We start from the raw sequence: 21407 nt of genomic DNA on the forward strand, positions 1-21407 counted from the left end.
CACCGATACTACTAAAGTGTTGGATATTTTGTTCTTCTAAGGATAAATGTAGACCAGCTTTTTAACATCAGCAAAAACTATTTTATTGTAGTTGAACTGTTTGTAACTGTATCATAATCATAATCCTTTTGTTGGTTCATGTTCACAACCAAACAGACCCAGACTATATTTGTTTTGTTTTGAAGCCCCCTTTTCTGCAACACTTCCTTGAATTGGCTTTCGTGGAACAAACCAAGTTGTCTGAAGTCAACATATACAATGCTGTGAAAACCCGGCCCAGCTGTCAGTACTACTTGTGGCTTCATGTCAATCCTGTGAGGAGGAGGAGGAGGAGCTTGTTGATTGCAATATGCCCAGCTTCATCTCTGCATGTTTTCATCATTTGAATCCTATAAACCTTAATGGTACATTATGTGACATCAGACATGGACAATATAGAATCAACCAGCTCAGTGAATATGGCAGTCTGGCAAAATGGTGTATCCAGTTTGGCAGAAATTAAACGTAGAGAATAAGATTATACGAGTAAAAAGAAGAGGAGGGAAAAGAGCATGATTAGAAGGATGAGGGTCTCACTTCATTACTACCCAAGATGGACAGCCATACCAATAAGTTTAAATAAATAAACATTTTAACCATCAATTAATGAAACCACAAAACTATTCAGAACCGGATCTACGAAGAACAAAGACTAGAAGACACTGAGTTTGGTGCCATCTTCTGGACGCTGACGTGTTGTCCATATGGACAGGAGGGATTTTACAGTAAACGCTTCTAAATTATAATGCAGTATTATAGTGCACAGTATTGTCACAGAGTGCTGCTTTTCTCTGCGTGTGACAATAGTTTAGACCAAACATATCCAAAATCTTCATATTTGAAATACGACACAATAATAACTACTTGCTAAGTTGTAAGATACAGCCTGTAACACTAATAGAGATGTGTGTCTGCGTACTGCACAACACGGTCTTCTTTCCATAAAGACTCTTTCCAGTAGCTTTACACCTCCTTACTGCTCCACATCTTTCTCCTTTGCGAGTTAAGGGTTAAGGCAGCCAGCGCCTTGCGCACAGGTGTCTCGCCAGTCCTTCACGAAACAGCGCCTGCAAACTTTTTTCTCCCTCCTTTAATTAGGCTAAGTTGATCATAACTGTAACTCAGCTGGGATTTGCTGCCCGACAAGACATGTCACTGTAACTCATGTAGTTGTATCTGAAGTGGGTTTGCTCACCGCAGCACTAATCTCTCGCTCCTATTAAACGTCGAGCGAATAAACCTGGAGAGCTCTCCACATCGAGACCGGTCCTGCGCGCTCCTATTTCGCTGCGTTTGTGCAGCATCTTGATTCCGGTGCTCAGAAACTAACAACGAGACAGTTTGAAGAAAGTCTTTTCCTACAAAACTCTACTTGAAGTCGTTGTTCAAATTTTGCATTTTCAAGATTTTTTTTCACGTCCGTTGTGTTACGCGTCGGATATGTGGTGGATGCTGTTTCCTCGATGGATTTGGTTTCTTCTGGGACACTGTTGTACTATTCTCCTTTATCCGGGCAGCAGCCGCGTGAGAGCAATGCCAATGCCCATGTCCGTGGCCAAAGTGGTTTATTCTCATGCAGGTCTGTGCCCGAATGACCTGAACCCCAACCTGTGGGTGGATGCTATGAGCACCTGCATGCGCGAGTGTGAATCCGACCAGGTGAGTTAACCTGCAGCTGATGTGAATGTGTAGCCTAGACAATAGGGCATCGACGCAGTTCGTTTGCAGTGAAGGCATATGTGCACAAGGTCTGTTGTATCCTCTAGTAGACCAGTGTCTCATGTTGGATGAAACCCCCTAAATGTCAAATATCATATCTCAACAATTCCTGTCTCCCTTTGCATTGGGAAAGAGTGTGCTACAAGAAAATACCAAGCCATAAAACAATTTAACAAAAAAAGATTCTTAGTGGATGTACCTCTTTCAAGATTTTATTCCTGCTTTGTCAAGTGGACCAAATATGGGTCAACATGCATCCACACTGATAACATTGAAAGAACACTCTAAATTCACCACAATGAAACATATAGGTAATGTGTTGGGAGGACAATGTAACCAGTACAGTTGTTTCTATGTTTTTATGCAGGATTTAAATTCAAACTATATCGCAACTGTCAACCAAAAAACAGTATTGATTTTTCTTTTTCTTTTCCTACTTTAGGACTGTGAGACATTTGAGAAGTGCTGCCCTAATGTATGTGGCAACAAGAGCTGTGTGGCATCCCGCTATATAGACGTCAAGGGCAACAGGGGCCCCATAGGAATGCCAGAGGGCGCCACCTGCGACAAGTTCATGTGCGCTCAGCAAGGGTCAGAGTGTGACATCTGGGACGGCCAGCCTGTTTGTAAGTGTCGGGACCGCTGTGAGAGAGAACCCCACTTCACGTGTGCGTCCGACGGCATGACGTACTATAACAAGTGCTACATGGATGCAGAGGCCTGTTCCAAGGGTATCTCTATCTCTGAGGTCACCTGCAGGTAACATGTTAAGTATTTTAGATATCTACCATGTGTGTTTGGTGTGATGAGGTAAAGTTGGCTCATTTTAGTCCTTCTAATTAAGACATTTGAAAAACAACCTTTTTTTTCTGGCTATAGAAACTTTAATGTATTAATTGTGTAATTTGTCAATATAGTATAAACAAGAGCCGTTGACATATCCTGGCTCTGATTAATTCCTTTCTTATTCAACCTATCTACAGGTACCACTTGACCTGGCCAAACACCAGTCCCATCCCAGCAGAGACCACCTTACATCCCACCACCGCCCTCCAGACCACCCCCCCTGCTGACATCCACCTTCCCACCATACACAGCGGCCCCACCCAACAGGCTGTTTTTGTGGGTGAGACAGCCAGCTTTCTGTGTGAGGTGTCTGGAAAGCCACATCCGCAAATCACATGGGAGAAACAACTCAAGGGCAAAGAGAACACCATCATGAGGCCTAATCATGTGAGGGGGAACGTTGTGGTTACTAACATTGGCCAGCTGGTCATATACAATGCGCAACTTCAGGATGCCGGCATTTATACGTGTAGAGCCAAAAATGTTGGGGGAAGTGTGTCGTCACACTTTCCCTTGGAAGTGATCGGGAAGGAGGTGAAAGGTAAGAATGCAGAGGGGAATAATACCAACCTGCCATTTCCAGCTGAAGAGTGTCTCAAGAGTCCAGACACAGACGACTGTGGAGAAGAGAGCATGAGCTGGTACTATGAGCCAAAGAGGAACAATTGCTTCACCTTTACCTACAGTCAGTGCAACAAAAACCGTAACCATTTCGACGCATATGAAGCCTGCATGCTGTCATGCGGAGGAGACCTAGCGGCTCCCTGCAGCCTACCAAGCCTCCAAGGGCCTTGCAAGGCCTATGAGCCTCGCTGGGCTTATAGCAACAGCCTCAAAAAGTGCCAGTCCTTCGTGTACGGAGGCTGTGGCGGCAACGAGAACAGCTTTGAGTCTAAAGAGGCCTGTGAAGAGATGTGCCCCTTTCCGAAGAACCACAAGTGCAAGATGTGCAAACCCCGAGGCAAGATGGTCACCAGCTTCTGTAAGAGTGACTTTGTGATTCTTGGCCGTGTGACCGAGCTGACGGAGGAGCAGGAGTCCGGCCACGCTTTGGTGACCGTGGAGGAGATCTTGAAGGATGAGAAGATGGGTCTGAGGTTCTTTGGCAAAGAGCCCTTGGAGGTGACTCTTCTGAACATGGACTGGAACTGCCCCTGCCCCAACATCACCACAGCCGACGGGCAGCTCATCATCATGGGAGATGTTCAGAATGGGATGGCCGTCCTACAGCCCGACAGCTTTGTCGGATCCTCCAGCACTCGTAGAATCAGGAAGCTCCGTGAGGTCGTTCACAAGAAGACCTGTGATTTCCTTAAAGATTTCTCTGCTGTCCAGTAGAGGCTATTGAAGCCTCACACTCACTGAACTTGTGTTTTCTGATTATTCCAAGCTCCAGTGACCTCACCAGTCTGACCGACTGCCCGTAGACATAAAACAAGTAACTTATCTGTAACATTGGAGGTTTTGTTGCCTGTTTGAGATGTTTATTTTTCTTTACTTTGTTCCTTATCGCTCAGTCGATCTCCGAAAATCACTCATCGCAGCTTCAACATTTTTGTCAGCTGTTTTCATTCATGATTTCTTTACGGATGTGGTTTAAAAACTGTCCTCAAAGCTCTCTTTTAAAAGTAGAATCAAGCTTAGACAGTTTTGATGTCCGCACCTTCAGGGCACTCTGTCTGGAAAAGGCAGGTAGTAAAGTATTAGTCACAAGAATTTACCTTGTCAAAAGTATTTCCTCTCAACCGTTTACTAGAACGGCTTTCTAGATTTTCTCTCCAAATCTTATCTTCAATACACTAATATTATTCATTTAAGGGTATGTTTTATTATGACAGGTACGTTTGCTTTATGTTTTTTTGGGTTATCCCAAAACATTGTGTAACATCTGTCAGGAGTACTTGAGCTCACAATAATGCAATGCGAAGCCTCAGTTTATTTACCAGAATCAAATAAGCTTTTTGGTTCCATATTTTGTGGAATCTATTTTGATAAGACTTAATTTACAATACAGAGTATGTATGTGGACTTCTGTACTGTGTATTTATTTTTCTTGATCTATTTCTCTCTCTCTCTCTCTCTCTCTCTCTCTCTCTCTCTCTCTCTCTCTCTCTCTATATATATATATATATATATATATATATATACATATATCTATATATATATATATAGAGATATATCTATATATATATATATATAGTATATACATATATCTATATATATAATATATATACATATATATATACTGCATATATATATAATGTATATATATATATATATATATTATATATATATATATATAGAGGCAGAAAGTCTCTCTGTGAATCTAACTACATAGAGAGCAGACATATTTGTATGTTATCTATGATATATTAGTGTCCATTAAAACCTTTATGGAATATGATGGTAAATGAATAAAGATGATTTTAAAATGACTACAGATGTTCTTGCTTTGTCATGTTGTGCTGTTCTCTGTGTTGAAGACAAAATACCCAACTTGCTCACATCTTATCAAAAGGCTCATGGCAGTGCATCCTTTCATCCATGTCCTCCTCCTTCCACTTGTATTCCACACACACACACACACACACACACACACACACACACACACACACACACTCACGCACACGCACACACACGCACACACACACGCACACACACACAAACACAGGGCCTAGTCTGAAGCAGGTCACATTCCAGCCCCGCTGTGGTGGCCTGCAGAGCTGTGTGTTGTGTTGTGTCTGGGTCTGGGGCCCTCGCATAGCACACACCCCACCAGCCATCTATTGGCCTTGTGCGGCCCCTTTCATGTGCAAGAGGCCGGGGTGAAGGGGAGGAGGAGGAGGAGGAGAGGGATGTCGGCCGATTCTCTCTCGTTCACTCACTTGGTATGCCCCTTTGGCCACATCTGTGTTAAAGGGGCATTACAGAAAACGGGAAAACAGGAATGGAAAGAGTAAAGTCATGTAGAAATTGAAGAATGTAACCCCTAAAGTTAAAAAAAGAGCTTAGGTTAAAGCTTTCTTTAGACTTGGAGATTGTAGCTTATACCTGGTGTGTATACGAGATTAAGACACTGGTATAATTCTACTATGCATGTATATATATTTATACATAGGTGCAAATGTCAGGTGAGAATCAACTCAACGCTCGCGCTGTGGGATGCCTGAAGAACAAAATGAGTCACAGAGACCAGCAGGGCATACAGGAAAAAAAGGGCCAACTAGCAAGTGAATGATTTCCCCCTTCCCCCTCTTCCCTTATATCCCCTTCTCTAACCCCCATCCTCAACCCTCTTTCCTCAACTGTCTGCTGACAGACAGCCAGCCTTGAGTGGCGACCTCTGACCCTGCTAATGAAAAAGAGGCCACCGAGGAAAAGGCCACTTTCATTAGAACTGTTGACAAGCGTCAAGTGACTGGCTGAACTCCAGACGAGCTCCGCACAGCTCTTCACATCACAGTCGACTGCTGAGTTCAGTATCAAGTTCACTTAGAGACCACCAGCCAGGCAGCTTGCCAGACAGACCATAATAATAAGCCAGACAGCCTCAGGCACAAAAGGGGGGCACAATTGCCTCAGCAACACGGTATCAGTGAGGAACATGTTGGTGTTCAGAGTGATGTTTGACTCTCTTAACCAATAACTAATATACAAAAATAGGCATTGATTGTACATCGATTATCTTGCTCAACAAATGTTGATGATTTTCACACAAGTATGCAATAACCAAAATTAAATAAGATAGATATTATTTTTTTATTCCAAACATTCTTCTTCCTTGTCAATATATGTTGCCTACATTACCCACAATGCAACTCCACCAACAGTTTGTAATTCTGTTGTGTTATGCTATTAGGGGCTAATGTAGCCTCCCCTTTGATATGATACACCAAGATCAATTAATTATGTTTGTAGCGGTGCACTGTGATCTATGTGCACTAGGAGACATTTACATTGTGGACCGCTGTGAGAGAGAATCCTAATGTCCACTAATGTCTAAAGTCATAGGCTGTATTTTCAGAAAGAGAGCAATATTTTAAAATGGGAGCTTTATATATGTCCATCCATCCATTTTCAATACCGCTTATCCTCATTAGGGTCGTGGGGGCGCTGGAGCCTATCCCAGCTGACATAGGGCGAAGGCAGGGGACACCCTGGACAGGCCGCCAGTCCATCGAGGGCACATGTAGGGACATACAACCATTCACTCTCACATTCACACCTATGGGCAATTTAGAGATCAATTAACCTGCAGCATGTCTTTGGACTGTGGGAGGAAGCCGGAGAGCCCGGAGAGAACCCACGCTGCCACGGGGAGAACATGCAAACTCCACACAGAAGGACCACTCCGACCGGGAATTGAACCCACAGCCCTCTTGCTGTGAGGCGACAGTGCTAGCCATTACACCACCGTGCAGCGGTGGTGTAGTGGCTAGCATACACCACCGCTGCACGGTGTATGTCCTCAGACATACTGTATCTGTTTATGTTTGTGTACTTTATAAAAAAGTCCAAACTGATAAACTGTGAGAATGTAAAAGGAAAGGAAACGGACGACTCAGCAACCACCAGTGAAGAAGCTACAGGTGTGTCTGCGGTCACGAGGGGGAGCGCCAGAGACCCTCTAGTCCAGTGGTTATTAAATGGGAGTACGTAAAGGCACTCCAGGAGGTATGTGAGATTTAAAAAAAATATATATATTTAAAATTAGCATCCATTCAAAAATCCTTTCAAATAGTTATTTAATAAATATTGAATAAAATATAAGTGTAATTTCATAAACTAAATTTTAGATTCAGTATGCTATTCAATTTAATTGTCCTAAAAGCACTGGCACAGCGCAGCGTATTACATATTTATTTCAACTAAAACTGCGCTGGTTAGGGGGTAGGCCTAATTCAATTCAATTCAGTTTATTTTACATCGCCCAATATCACAAATTCCGAATTTGCCGCAGAGGGCTTTACAATCTGTACACATACATCCCTGTCCCAGGACCTCACATCGGATCAGGAAAAACTCCCAAATAATAGAAAAAACCCTTTCACGGGGAAAAAAGGGAAGAAACCTTCAACAGGGGAGGATCCCTCTCCTGGATACTTGGCTTTCACAGGGGCCACATCACTGAAAAAAGGTTGCCCCGAGTCAGGGGGGTCAGGGAACTGTACAGAAAAGCACAGTAACGCAATCAAATTATATGTATATTATATGTGGGCTTAAGGTTGCATTAATGTTTAGAAAAGACATGCTTGTCTACCTTAATTTATAACTAATGTAATGCTCCTCACGCATGCGCAGTTTCCAGCGTTCTGGCTGACTGAAGAACGGTCCCACTGGTTCTAATTACAGCAAGACAACATCAACAAACTTACTGTGATAGATGGGTTCAATAACTCGATAGATATGAGGAAAACTACATTACTGCATTCTGTGCAACTAATGAAGTTGGCCACTAGGTGGGAGCACAACAAAGCTTTGTGACTAGAGTGAGAGTGCTGTAAACTGGCCTGAGCATAACTGTTGCTTATCTACTTGATATGTGTCATATACTTCCGTTCAACGTTTTCATTCATGAGCAAAAATACACTTTATTAAAGATGTAATCATACATGCTGTATAAATGTCCACTTCTTCTGAGTTTCAGGAATCTTCTAAAAAATGAATATGGTTTGGTTAGAGAGATTGACACAATACATTCAAGAAAATACCAGTTTGTATTGGAAAGCGGGAAATTAAAAATGCTCAAAATAAGTGGTTAAAGGCAATGTTGAAAAGCAGATTTTATTGTAATTTTCTGTCTATTACACACTCTGTCACTTGCCCAATGAATGCCTTCACAGGCAGTCCACCAGATGGGCTGGAAGATTGTGCTCAATACACTGGATGTGTGCAAACGCACACACATGTACGCATGCACAGTGTCAATAGCAGCTCTCCAGGACACAGCTGGTCTCTGTGTTGGATTTGACTCAAATGTGCCAGATGGGAAGGGATAGAGAGAGTTGAACAAAACAACAGAAAGTCATGAATTACCATGATAAAATGCCAGCACACTACATTCACAAACTCTATAAATCATGCATGCATACATGCGCCCAGACAGACACAGTGAGCGCATAAGTGCAGTGGATTAATGTTGCTGGCACCAGGTGAGGAAAAGGAGAAGGACAGTTTTTTATTTATTGCATTACATGTAAACAAACAGGCAAACAGGCTCAAAAAGAACAAGCTGGATTTTCTCATAATAAATACACAACGTGACATTTGCAGTCATGCAGCCCTCCCTTGCTTATTATTTACAGTAAGACGGCTGAAGGGAGGTGTATGGTAAACATTAGGTCTGCGTGTTTGCAAATGGCTGGTTGGCAATATGGCAGTGTGTGCTGACAGAGGACGAGAAGACACGTTGGAGGATGGAAGATGAAACACGAGAGGAAAACTGAATATATAGAGGGGAACAGATAAAAGTGCGGGAGGTGGGAGGGAAGAGGGGGGGGGGGGTCAAGAAAGCCAAAGAGAGAGGAGAAGAGGACGGAGAAAGGACATAGGGGAGCAGAGGGTATGAGGGTGCTGGGATGAGTGAACGATGAAGGCAGAAAGGTCATCATAGCATAAGGAGGGTGTAAATTGTCCAGAACATAAAACTGCTGCTGTCGACTCTAGGGGATTCTTTTTCTCCCCCATATCTTTTTGCTTTCTAAAAATAGTAACTGCTCAATGTAGGGGAAACTAGGACACAGTTACCTCTCACATCTCTGTGGTGTATCTGTGCTACGTTATTACATCTAGATAGATAGATAAGGAAACACAAGTAATCAGGTTGCAGCTTCATTACAACCATGCAAAATATGAACTTATAACATATTCCATGCACCCTCTTAGTATGAAAAATAACCATGTTATTTTAGAGGAATAGCATTTCCACTGAACAAATGTGCACTAGAAGACGTTTGTGTCTTCTAGTCATCAAACAAAGAGGGGCTGGTGCAATAAACTCTTGAAACTGAAACATATCCTTGTACATGCCACGACATGCAACTCAATACAAATACAGTTTAGTGACATGGAGAAATTAAGGACTTAAAACCGCTGACAACCAGTACAAAATAAAAGCAACTAAAGGTAACTAAAACTGAAACCGAACCACAACCAAACTGCCAGTTAAATAAAAGCCATCATTGTGGGATGCAGCAGTATGAATACTGGGCTGATACCGACTAAAATAGCTGGATCAGTTATTGGTGACAATGACGCCGATTTATTCAATTAAAATCCATGTTTATACACTATATACATTTTTATACTAGAATTATAATTCCTGTCTAAGTTTAACCAACTTGTTGCTGCATGAAAAAGGTTTACACATTAATTTGAATTCCTGTTTTTATGGAGGATTTTTTAACCAAGTTGCCGGTGTACAATTTATTATTTTCATGTGCATCGTACATTGTAAAATATGGTTAAAATATTAGCCACAGGCTGCTAGCCCTCATCCAATATAACACATGCTGGCAGATGCATAAACATATGCACATATCCTAACACATAAACACACAGGGACTTGTATGCGTAGCGTAAAACAATGCATTTAAAGTACCTCTTTCCCCCAAAACTACGCCTGAGGCATTCAGTTTGAGACATTTAGATGTGCTGGCAATGTATGCAGGCAGACTGTCTCTTTAATGAGATGTCACACCACCAGCCTGGTGTTGATTCATGTCACACACACACACGCACACACACACACAAATGTATTATGCACACAGAAACACACGCACACACACACACACACACACACACTCACACACACACACACACACACACAAATGTATTATGCCCACAGAAAGACACACCCACAGACACACACAAACACACACACACACACACACTCTCACACACACAAACACACACACACACACACACACACCCTTTCCTTGTCCATTTCCTCTGTGTATGGACACAACTGAGACAATGAAGCTAGAGAAATGTCTGTTTTAGCCATGTGTCACATACAATCAAGGCTTTTTCATAAATGGGAATGAACATATAAAATCCAAACAGAAGTGCCACAGGATGAGAGATAGGGTGGGGAGTGGCCATAAAAGAGAATCAAGAGGGAGGGTGTGGGGATGAAGGGATGCTTGGGACAAAATGTTCTAATCCCAAACCAACATAACAGAGACTACCTCAGGGATTGCACATTGTTTCTGTTTTGGAATGAAGACAGTTTCTCTGGTGTGACCCAGCAGAACGGCAGCAGGAGTGAAACCAGAAGACTCAGTCTGCTGGTGGTGGGACTGATCGGCATCATCTGCATCTAGATTGAAAGAGAGAATCTTCTGGGAGATGAAGGGAAGGACACAGCAGCCAATAGAGATCTGGATGAGTGTTTTAAAATGAAAGGATGATGTTATGAGACAAAGGACAGTATGAGAGAGAGAGAGAGAGAGACATGACCATCTCAAATCAAACGTTTCACTAGTCAAGTTGCTTGCAAATGAGCTCATAATGATCATCTCATTCATGAACAGGCTTTTAATGTATGCTAGTGCACAGAATAAACACACATATACACTACGCCATTACCACTGTTGGGCAAGAACTCGTTACTTTGTAATACGTTTCAAATGTGATACGTTACAGATGTAATAACAAATGCAAAATAACTAATGCAAAATAATAATAATAATAATAATGTGCGGCAGAAGGAAGGGGGAGGTTTGCTGCCACCAGAAGAGGGGAAATGTGCCTCACATTGACTTCAAAGTTGTCTTGTATACATGCCATGTCTTCTTAGCTGGCTTAATGTGATCCATTTGTAATGCTTTACACAGGAATCGCTTGGTTTAGTTGAATGTTGTGCAGCTAGCTGTTGATGGTCAGTAAACCTCCAAACTAAGTAAATAGCCACTAATTACATTTGCTGTTGAGTAATTACATTTTTCTTGTGTATTGCAAAAAGTTGTCGTGGGCATCATTTGACCCGCAGTTCTGACTGTGGCCACTGAGACCAAATGGCAGCGCCAGCACTATTTATGGGGACTTGGGACAAACACATGCACTCATGTGAATACTTACAGTATCCGTGCGGTTTGTGCACACTATGCATGCAGCCTCATCTTGTCCTATAACGTATTAGAAAGACCCAGAGTACACACACACCCACACCCACACACACACGCACACGCACACACACGCACAGACACACACACACCTACCCCCACACCTCATCTTGTCCTATAATGTATGTACACACGTACAGCAGGGGAGTCCAAACTCTTGCTGTAATTAGACCCAGCGGGACCATTCTTCCGTGACCCAATATAGTAAATGTTCAGGACCTTACAACTGTCCTGTGTTATTATTAATATTGCTTTCGCCGAGCATGAACGCTCCTACGTGCTAGCTTGCAGTAAATGTGTCCCAAGAATGTATATAAAAATAATGTATTTCTCAGCCTTCATCGGTTGGATGAATTAGCTTCGTAAATCGTCTCCTCAGGTATTTGGATGCGCTTCCAAACATCCCAATCTGCTTCCCACTTCCGCTTCTTTATTGTTTAAGTTCCCCTCGGTTATTAACTCAGGCGTTATGATTCAAGCAAAGGTTGTACAGTTATTCATAATTACTGATGAGTTACTCAAATTCTATATCATATGTTGATAACAATGGTTCACGTCTTGGTAATATTTCATCACAAAACTTTAACTGGATACTTCTTTTAACTGTAATAAGAAAGAGAAATGTAAACACAATGAAAAGGCTTTACAAAAAAAGAAAAATAGACATAAACAGGGACATATAGCCATAATTAATGGTAAATAAGATGGATGTTCATACAACATACACCTCTCACTGTGGTGATTCATACACCACAGTGTATGAATCACTGCCAACCTCTTCACGTTTCGAACCAGTTTTCCCCACTCAGCGACGCACCCGCTGAGAAACCCATAGCTCCATAGTCAGAAACGTGAAGATAGGGAAGCCAGGGACCAAAGTCATATGCATCCCGGGGGCCAGAGCGGGCGACATTGAATCTTGTTTAAAACTGCTGGCTAAAGATGAGCGTAGTTACAGTAAGATTATAATACACGCCGGCGGTAATGACTCCCGACTGCGGCGGTCGGAGGTCACTAAAATTAATGTGGAATCGGTGTGTACTTATGCCAAGACAATGTCGGACACCGTAGTTTTCTCTGGCCCTCTCCCCAATCTGATCAATGATGACATGTATAGCCGCATGTCGTCATTCAACCGCTGGTTGTCCAGGTGGTGCCCAGCAAACAATGTGGGCTACATAGATAACTGGCAGACTTTCTGGGGAAAGCCTGATCTGATGAGTCGAGACGGCATTCATCCCACTTGGGATGGAGCGCGTCTCATTTCTGCAAACATGGCGAAGTTGATTAGCGGACTTAATCCATGACCCAGAGTTCAGATCAGGAAGCAGAAACAGAGTTGTAGTCTTCCACCCTTCTCTGCACTTCCATTCGAGCAGTTACCCACCCTTAACCTTAACTCTATAGAGACTGTGTCTGTCCCACGGCAATTTAAATTAATTAAATCAAAAGTAACCAGAAGAGGAGTCATACTAAATAACCTCATACAGGTTAACATCACTACTGCAACAGTGCAACAAAACAGGATAATTAAATGTGGACTCCTAAATATTAGATCTGTCATCTAAAGCTGTATTAGTAAATGATTTAATATCAGACAATCACATTGATTTATTGTGTCTTACTGAAACCTGGCTGAGCCATGAAGAATATGTCAGCCTAAATTAATCAACTCCTCCAAGTCATATTAATACTCACATTCCTCGAGGCACCGGCCGAGGAGGTGGAGTAGCAGCCATCTTTGACTCAAGCCTATTAATGAATCCTAAACCTAAACTAAACTACAACTCATTTGAAAGCCTTGTTCTTAGTCTTTCACATCCAACCTGGAAAACATTACAGCCAATCCTATTTGTTATACTGTACCGGCCTCCAGGTCCATATTCAGAATTTATATCTGAATTTTCAGAGTTTTTATCAAGTTTAGTCCTTAAAACTGATAAGGTTATTATTGTAGGAGATTTTAATATTCATGTGGATATTGATAATGATTGCCTTAGTACTGCATTTATCTCATTGTTGGACTCAATTGGCTTCTGTCAGAGAGTACAGAAACCCACTCACTGCTTTGGCCACACCCTCGATCTTGTTCTTACATATGGTATTGACATTGAGCATTTGGAGGTCTTCCATCAGAACCCTGTTCTGTCAGAACATTACCTCATAACCTTTGAGTTTATACTCCCGGAGTATACACCGTTAGTCAAACGTTTCTACACCAGATGTCTAACTGACAGTGCTGTAGCTAAATTTAAAGAAGATTCCTTCTGCATTTGATTCAATACCATGTCTCAATGTGACGGAGGACTCCTGTGCTAACTTTAGTCCGTCCCAGATTGATCATCTTGTCAATAGTGCTACAGGCTCACTGAGAATGACACTAGACTCGATAGCCCCACTGAAGAAAAAGACAGTGAGGCAAAGGAGGTTTGCTCCCTGGTATAACCCTCAGACCCGCGACCTAAAGCAAACTTCACGAAAGCTCGAAAGCATATCGCGTTCCACCAATCTGGAAGAATCACGCTTAGTTTGGCGAGATAGTCTTAAAACATATAAAAAGGCTTTCCGTAATGCCAGAGCAGCCTATTACTCATCAGTAATAGAGAAAAATAAGAACAACCCCAGGGTTATCTTTAGCACTGTAGCCAGGCTGACAGAGAGTCACAGCTCTGTGGAGCCGTGTATTCCTATAGACCTCAGTAGTAATGACTTCATGAACTTCTTCAATGAAAAGATTTTAACTATTAGAGGCAAGATTGATGATCACTTGCCCTCAACTACTGCCGATCTGTCATCAAGAGGAGTGGCCTTGGAAACGGCTGTATGCCCTGGTGTATATTTGGATAGCTTTTCTCCCATTAACCTAGACCAATTGTCCTCAACGGTTTCTACTTCTAAACCGTCTACCTGTCTCTTAGACCAATCCCAACGAGGCTGCCTCAAGACGTGTTGCCTTTAATTGGCACCTCTCTGTTGGATATTGTTAATGTGTCTTTGCTAACAGGCCATGTACCACATTCCTTCAAAGTAGCTGTAATTAAACCTCTCCTGAAAAAGCCCACTCTTAATCCAGAGGTGTTGGTTAACTACAGACCAATCTCTAACCTTCCCTTCCTCTCTAAGATCCTTGAGAAAGTAGTCGCAAATCAGTTGTGTGACTTTCTACATCAGAATAGTTTATTTGAGGAGTTTCAGTCAGGATTTAGAAAACACCACAGCACAGAGACAGCACTGGTGAAAATTATAAATTACCTCCTAATTGCATCAGATAAAGGACTCATCTCCGTACTGGTATTATTAGACCTTAGTGCTGCGTTCGACACCATTGATCATGTCATCCTATTACAGAGATTGGATCCGTCGATTGGCATTTCAGGTACCGCACTAAGTTGGTTTAAATCCTATTTATCAGATCGATCTCAATTTGTATTTGTAAACGATGAAGCCTCAATGACCACCAACGTTAATCACGGAGTTTCACAAGGTTCTGTGCTTGGACCAATTTTATTTACCTTATATATGCTTCCTTTGGGCAACATTATCAGGAAACACTGCATAAACTTTCATTGCTATGCAGATGATACTCAATTATATCTATCGATCAAACCAGAGGAGACCAACCAGCTCGCTAAAATTCAAGAATGTCTTAAAGACATAAAAACATGGATGACCTGCAATTTCCTGATGTTAAACTCAGACAAAACTGAAGTTATTTTACTGGGCCCTGAACATCTCAGAGATCAATTATCTGGTGATGTGGTTTCTGTAGATGGCATTGCCCTGGCATCCAACACCACTGTAAAGAATCTCGGCGTCATCTTTGACCGGGACTTGTCATTTAACTCCCACATTAAGCAAATCTCAAGGATTGCATTTTTTCATCTACGTAACATTTCAAAAATCAGGCACATCTTGTCCCAAAAAGATGCAGAAAAGCTGGTCCACGCGTTTGTTACTTCCAGACTAGATTACTGCAACTCCTTATTATCAGGCTGCTCTGATAAGTCTCTTAAGTCCCTCCAGTTGATCCAGAATGCTGCAGCTTGTGTACTCACAAAAACTAAGAAAAGAGATCACATTACTCCTGTATTAGCTGCTCTGCACTGGCTTCCTGTAAAATCAAGAATCACATTTAAAATTCTTCTCCTCACCTACAAAGCCTTGATTGGTGATGCACCTTCATATCCTAAGGAGCTTGTAGTACCATATTGCCCCACTAGAGAGCTACGCTAACTAAATGCAGGGCTACTTGTGGTTCCAGTCCTAAAAAGTAGGATGGGAGCCAGAGCCTTCAGTTATCAAGCTCCTCTTTTATGGAACCAGCTTCCACTTTCAGTCCGGGAGGCAGACACAGTCACCTCATTCAAGAATAGACTTAAGACTTTCCTGTTTGATAGTGCCTATAGTTAGGGCTGAATCAGGTTTGCCGTGGTCGAGCCCCTTGATATGCTGCTATAGGTTTATAGACTGCTGGGGGATGTTTTAGGATACACTGAGCACCTATCTCCTCTTCTCTCTCTCCTTATGGATGAATTTACATCTCTCCATTGCACCTTATTAACTCTGCTTCTTCCCCAGAGTCGTTGTGACTTCACATCTCATAGGGTCCATTGGACCTGGAGGTGTCTGATGCCTGGTGAGCCGGCCTCCGGCGTTGGCCCTGCTGATGCGCCCCGCCCCCCCTCCTCTCTACCTCCTTCTGTTTCATGGATTGGAGTTCCATTCATACATTGTCATATTCATGTAATGTGTTTATGTAACTTTGTAATGCTGTTCATTCTGTACACATGACATCTATTGCTTCTGTCCATCCGGGGAGAGGGATCCTCCTCTGTTGCTCTCCTGAAGGTTTCTTCCCTTTTTTCCCTGTGAAAGGTTATGTTTGGGGAGTTTTTCCTGATTCGATGTGAGGTCCTGGGACAGGGATGCCGTATGTGTACAGATTGTAAAGCCCTCTGAGGCAAATTTGTAATTTGTGATATTGGGCTATACAAAATAAACTGAATTGAATTGAATTGAATTGAATTCATACAGACCTTATAGCTCAAAATGATCACTCCAGTCGTCCGAATATACATGGAAATAAAAATATCATTCATTATTTGTCCGAGCTCATGAGCACTAAAGAATCTCAACCCAGAAGTCAGTCTATTTTTGTTGATATAAAAAAATATACCAGGCCTTTCCCCATTGACACAGACCACTGTAAATAGCAGTCTCTCTGAAGTGGGACACAGTGACTTCACAGCCTGTTACTGTGGCACCGGAGGGCCAATGGATGCTGTAAAGCTCCACAGACACTGGAGGGAGTGCTAGACTTCTGCCCATCACAATCATTTGAAGACAGAGAAAGTTACTGTGTTTCATCTCAAAATTGTCACTTGAAGGTCAGTTGTTCTTTAAAGAGGAAAGCACAGCACAGACCAAACCATTTACTCAGAAGCAAAGATACTGAGTTTGACAAACTTCAGAGGCATTTATTTATTTTTTAATGGGGTGAGAGGAAGGAATGCAGGTCAAATATTCCTCACTGATTTCTGTTTTTGGTCCTTTCAAAATAAACTTACATTTCAACCTAAAACTCTGTGGTTTGTGAGAAGGGGGTAGTTATCCTGTAGCTATCCCATGTTTGGAACCACCTTTGCATTTGTAGCATCTGAATAATGTTGGCCCATACTTAACTAGTCACTCACTGAGACCCTGGGGCTTGGGGTAGGTAAAATAGGCTTGTCAAATAGTTTCCTAGGTAAGTCACAATCCCGGACTATTCCATGAATAGATACAATCCATGGAATTGTACACAGTTTACCAACCATTTCTAATCAGTTACTGGTTTCTAACTAACATCATATTTAGTCATTGTTAATCATGGTGTGACAAATGAGAGTCCTCCAGGGTTTGTATGCAATATTAAGCCACAGTTTAAGGAGAATATACAGGTACATGGGAAACAGGGTTTCTCCTTTTCAGAAAACACTTTCAAACACCTTGATGCATATCCTACGGAGTGGGTGTCTGGCCTTATTTCAATAGAAGCATTACATAAGCATTCACTCCTTGAAATGGAAGGAAATGCCTAGGCCTGCCACAGACAGAGAAGGAGATAGAAGTCGAAGTCTAACTATTTTGGGATTTCAGTCAGGTCTCCTTTCTCCACAGTTTGTGCCTCTGCGCCATGAGAGAGTATGAATATTAATTGATGCTTTTATCATTTGTTATGGAAAGGATCCCTCTCTGTTTGAATGGCAGGAAAGCCATAAACCTGTTTTTCCCTTCGCTGCATTACCATATGAGTCGAAAACATTTCTCACGGAAAGAGAGCAGAGGACTTGAGCGAACATGAAAGAGTCTGTGTGGAAGGGAAGCTTGGCTGCACGGGTGAACAATCTGTCCTTTCAGATTTGTTTAGAGAGGCGATGATTAGTAATCAACAGGTAAAAAGGAAGATAAATGACGCTTTCCACAGATGGGCCTTTGTGAGGCATATGTATGTGTTTACTTTACATGTGTGTGTTGGGTGCAAGGCAAATGCCTCTAAGATGGCTACAGCCAAAGCTCTCACACCTAAGCAGGTTTGTGCCTATGTGTGTGTGTGTGTGTGTGCGCGTGTGCGCGCATTTATGTGTGGCAGACCCCATGACGTCATGCTTTCGTCCTGAGCAGCTTAGGCAGCATGTCAGTGTGTATTACACATCCAAATCACATGACACTTGACCTCTGACCTTGGCGCATCCTGCATCAAGACACAAGTTGAGAGTGAGCTTGTTGGGTGAGAGAAACTGAGACACTGAGTTATTCGTAGAAGGCCACATTTAAAAACACACAGGAAAAAGAAAATAGACAGATTGGACTAAAATAATAAGGCAAGACCAATAGAAAGTAGACCATCGAGGGACGGGGCGAGGTTGATAGTTTTGAATGATATCCCAAAATGAACAGCACCTGCCAAGTGACCATTAATGGGCTGCTTGAATAGAGGCCAGAGGGGGTCTCACATCGAAAGTTTGCCCGAGGATGTCGCTATGCTTGATCTGTTGCCATGACAACTGTTAAGGGAGGAGTAAATAAGTTTGTGGATTAGTTCATAAAGAAATGAGAAATCTTGCAGCAGTTATGAACGATGACAGATGACAAAATAGGACTCCACACTGTATATAACGTGACTGAAGTGATGAAAAGCGTGACATCACTGCATGACATTTCAGTCAGTGTTTACATGTTGCTCTCACCAATTAATAATAATAATAATTGGCTTGATTCTAATAGAAACAACTTTCCACCAGGCTTACTGGCTTACATGAGTCTACCTGATAAATGTAAAGTGCTTTAGAGATTACCCCGATACTGTGAACAATCACTTTTAATCTCATCGCCAGATGTGTTCTACATTGACACGACTGTGTGTCCTCTGATGTGTACAGTTGCCAGGTAATATGACTGTGTCCTTGGTGGTGCCTGAGACATTCTCCCATATGGCATTCGTTGGCTGTAATATCTTTTGTAATGTCTGTTCAGAGCCTAAATCGTCTTCCTGAACAGCCATTAGTTTCCACCTCCAGCTACAGTCAATTTTGATGTGCAACAACGATGGCATTCAATCACCTGCGTGTTTGTCTGCAGCAGCAGTAGGGAGGCAGTTAGGAGAAAGGAGAAAGGGAAACAAAGAGGAAGTAACAATGTGTTGGTACAGGTGTTAAGATGGAACAACACAGTTCATCTAGGTATGTTTCTGATTTGTGTTGTTGTTTAACATAGATGAGGTGCGCAGCAACAGATGGCTCGTGCTGTCGTCTGCCAGAGTTTCAACTTGTTGTCACGTGTCAAACAAACAAAATGTTACAGCATCTTTGCTTTTCATCGTCAACTTGAAAGCTGAAAGGCAGAGAAGAGAAGAAGGGAAAACACTTTTTCTTCACAACTGCTCACCGGCTTGCTTTGAACGAGACATGTATGACCTGACTAACAATGACGAGACGGTCTTTCTCAATAGCAGAGAACGTTGTGCATCTCAGAGTATATATAGCTTTTAAATGTAGTCTATGTCGAGGAAACAGCAGGCAAAGTACAATGGAAAATGTGTTGGACTGTTTAGCTTTGTGTATATAATTAACAACTTCACAATGTTTGCCATTAAATATGTGTGTTCTTTTGGAATAGCCACATCCAAGTGCATGAATGAACAATCCTGCAAGCTCTCAAGTGAACGCCTATGATTTCTGGTGTTGTTTGCTGGTGTTTAACTACGTAACATATTGTTTTGAGTATGATTCAGTAATTCACTTAATTATAGCAGGAATATTCTTGTACTTTTTACGCAGCCATTTGTGTGTGAGGCCCATCGTGAGAGGTGTAGAGTGTATTATTGGGCTGTGTGTGTCGGACTCTTCTTAAGATTCACAAAGGGATAGCCAGCCCTCGCTGGCTAAACTTTATCACCACACACATTCATAGGATACTTAAGCAATATAGAAAACACATACGCATTTACATACTTAAGGATATAGACACACCCATAAACAAACACTAAAAGGCATCAATCACACACATGCACAACCCCCAATATATGAGTCCACTTGCTCACCTTCATCTGCTCCGAACATTAATCTCTGTAGTCCATTAACATGCGCATGCACATGCACGTACACACACAGGCACACACACACACACACACACACACACACACACACACACACCATGTCCTTCAACCTAGGGGCAATATTCTTGTGCTCCTGCCACCTTCACCTCCCCGCACCAGCACACTTCCTTCAACCAGACTTTATTGTGATGAACCCCTATGAATCTCTGGCATAAAAATATCCCTGCTGCAAATATTGGCATTCATACACCCAACGTGAGTCTGACTGATGGGCTGTTGACAGCTTTGTCATATCAATAAATGAGGACCAGTCTGCCTGGAGCGAACCATACAGGGCAGGTTATGTCATAACACGTGTGAGTGTACTGTATGTAGCAGCTGTGAGCAAAGCCCTAAACGGGCTCAGTGCGTATCTCCTGCTCTGCATAAGCTTGATGTTTCCTCTCGTTAAAACAGACAAGCCAAGGCAGGCACATACACCTACTCATACGTAGCATGTGTGTGTACATACACGTATGCCACAATATTTTGTTTAACGTCTCACCTCAACATTAAACAAATAAGGGAACACAACAAAATGTAAATATGCAACACGGGGGGGATCAAACCTGTGGAAAGCATGTCACATTATGTTAAGTTCTGAAAAAAATTCTTCCAAAAGACAAAGATATCCTTTAGGTGCTGTTGTTTTCCCATTGGCAGCAGTAACAGCGGATGGAGCATTAGGTGGAACCCTTTCCTGCTAATCAATACAAGTTGTTACAGCGCACCCCCCCCCACACACACACACACACACACACACACCCACGCACACACACACACACACACTCTCTCTCTCTCTCTCATCCATTGTAATGCAGCACAGTGCAGTCCACACATGGTCTTTACAAAGGCTGCTTGTTCTCTAGTAGACCTTGAGCTGGGAGCCTTTGTAGAGAAAGTCTGTGACCTCACTCGTTCCTTTTATTACACGGACACATACACACACACACACACACACACACACATACACAGAACAATATTACATCTTGGCGGATGTGTTTTTTTATTTACAAACATAAGCTCATGACCCTCGGCACATG

The 21407-nt window shown here is 42.3% G+C and overlaps 1 protein-coding gene across 1 annotated transcript; it reads left to right on the forward strand.

Annotated features, from left to right (window-relative positions):
* The first annotated feature begins 1479 nt into the window (after window positions 1-1479).
* Window positions 1480-3942, forward strand: wfikkn2a (info WAP, follistatin/kazal, immunoglobulin, kunitz and netrin domain containing 2a). The gene is made up of 3 exons (XM_034540149.1): window positions 1480-1698; window positions 2201-2517; window positions 2742-3942. The coding sequence occupies exons 1-3, from the start codon at window positions 1480-1482 to the stop codon at window positions 3940-3942; spliced, it is 1737 nt and encodes a 578-aa protein (XP_034396040.1).
* Window positions 3943-21407: the final 17465 nt, after the last annotated feature.

The sequence above is a fragment of the Cyclopterus lumpus genome, chromosome 8, assembly GCF_009769545.1.
Source record: "Cyclopterus lumpus isolate fCycLum1 chromosome 8, fCycLum1.pri, whole genome shotgun sequence".
NCBI lineage: Eukaryota > Metazoa > Chordata > Actinopteri > Perciformes > Cyclopteridae > Cyclopterus > Cyclopterus lumpus.

Excerpts from the sequence above, each read along its gene's own strand:
- wfikkn2a (XM_034540149.1), top strand. The coding sequence starts at position 1,480 with ATGTGGTGGATGCTGTTTCCTCGATGGATTTGGTTTCTTCTGGGACAC. Across the intron at positions 1,699-2,200 it reads GCGAGTGTGAATCCGACCAG|GACTGTGAGACATTTGAGAA; the intron begins GTGAGTTAACCT and ends TTCCTACTTTAG. Across the intron at positions 2,518-2,741 it reads ATCTCTGAGGTCACCTGCAG|GTACCACTTGACCTGGCCAA; the intron begins GTAACATGTTAA and ends ACCTATCTACAG.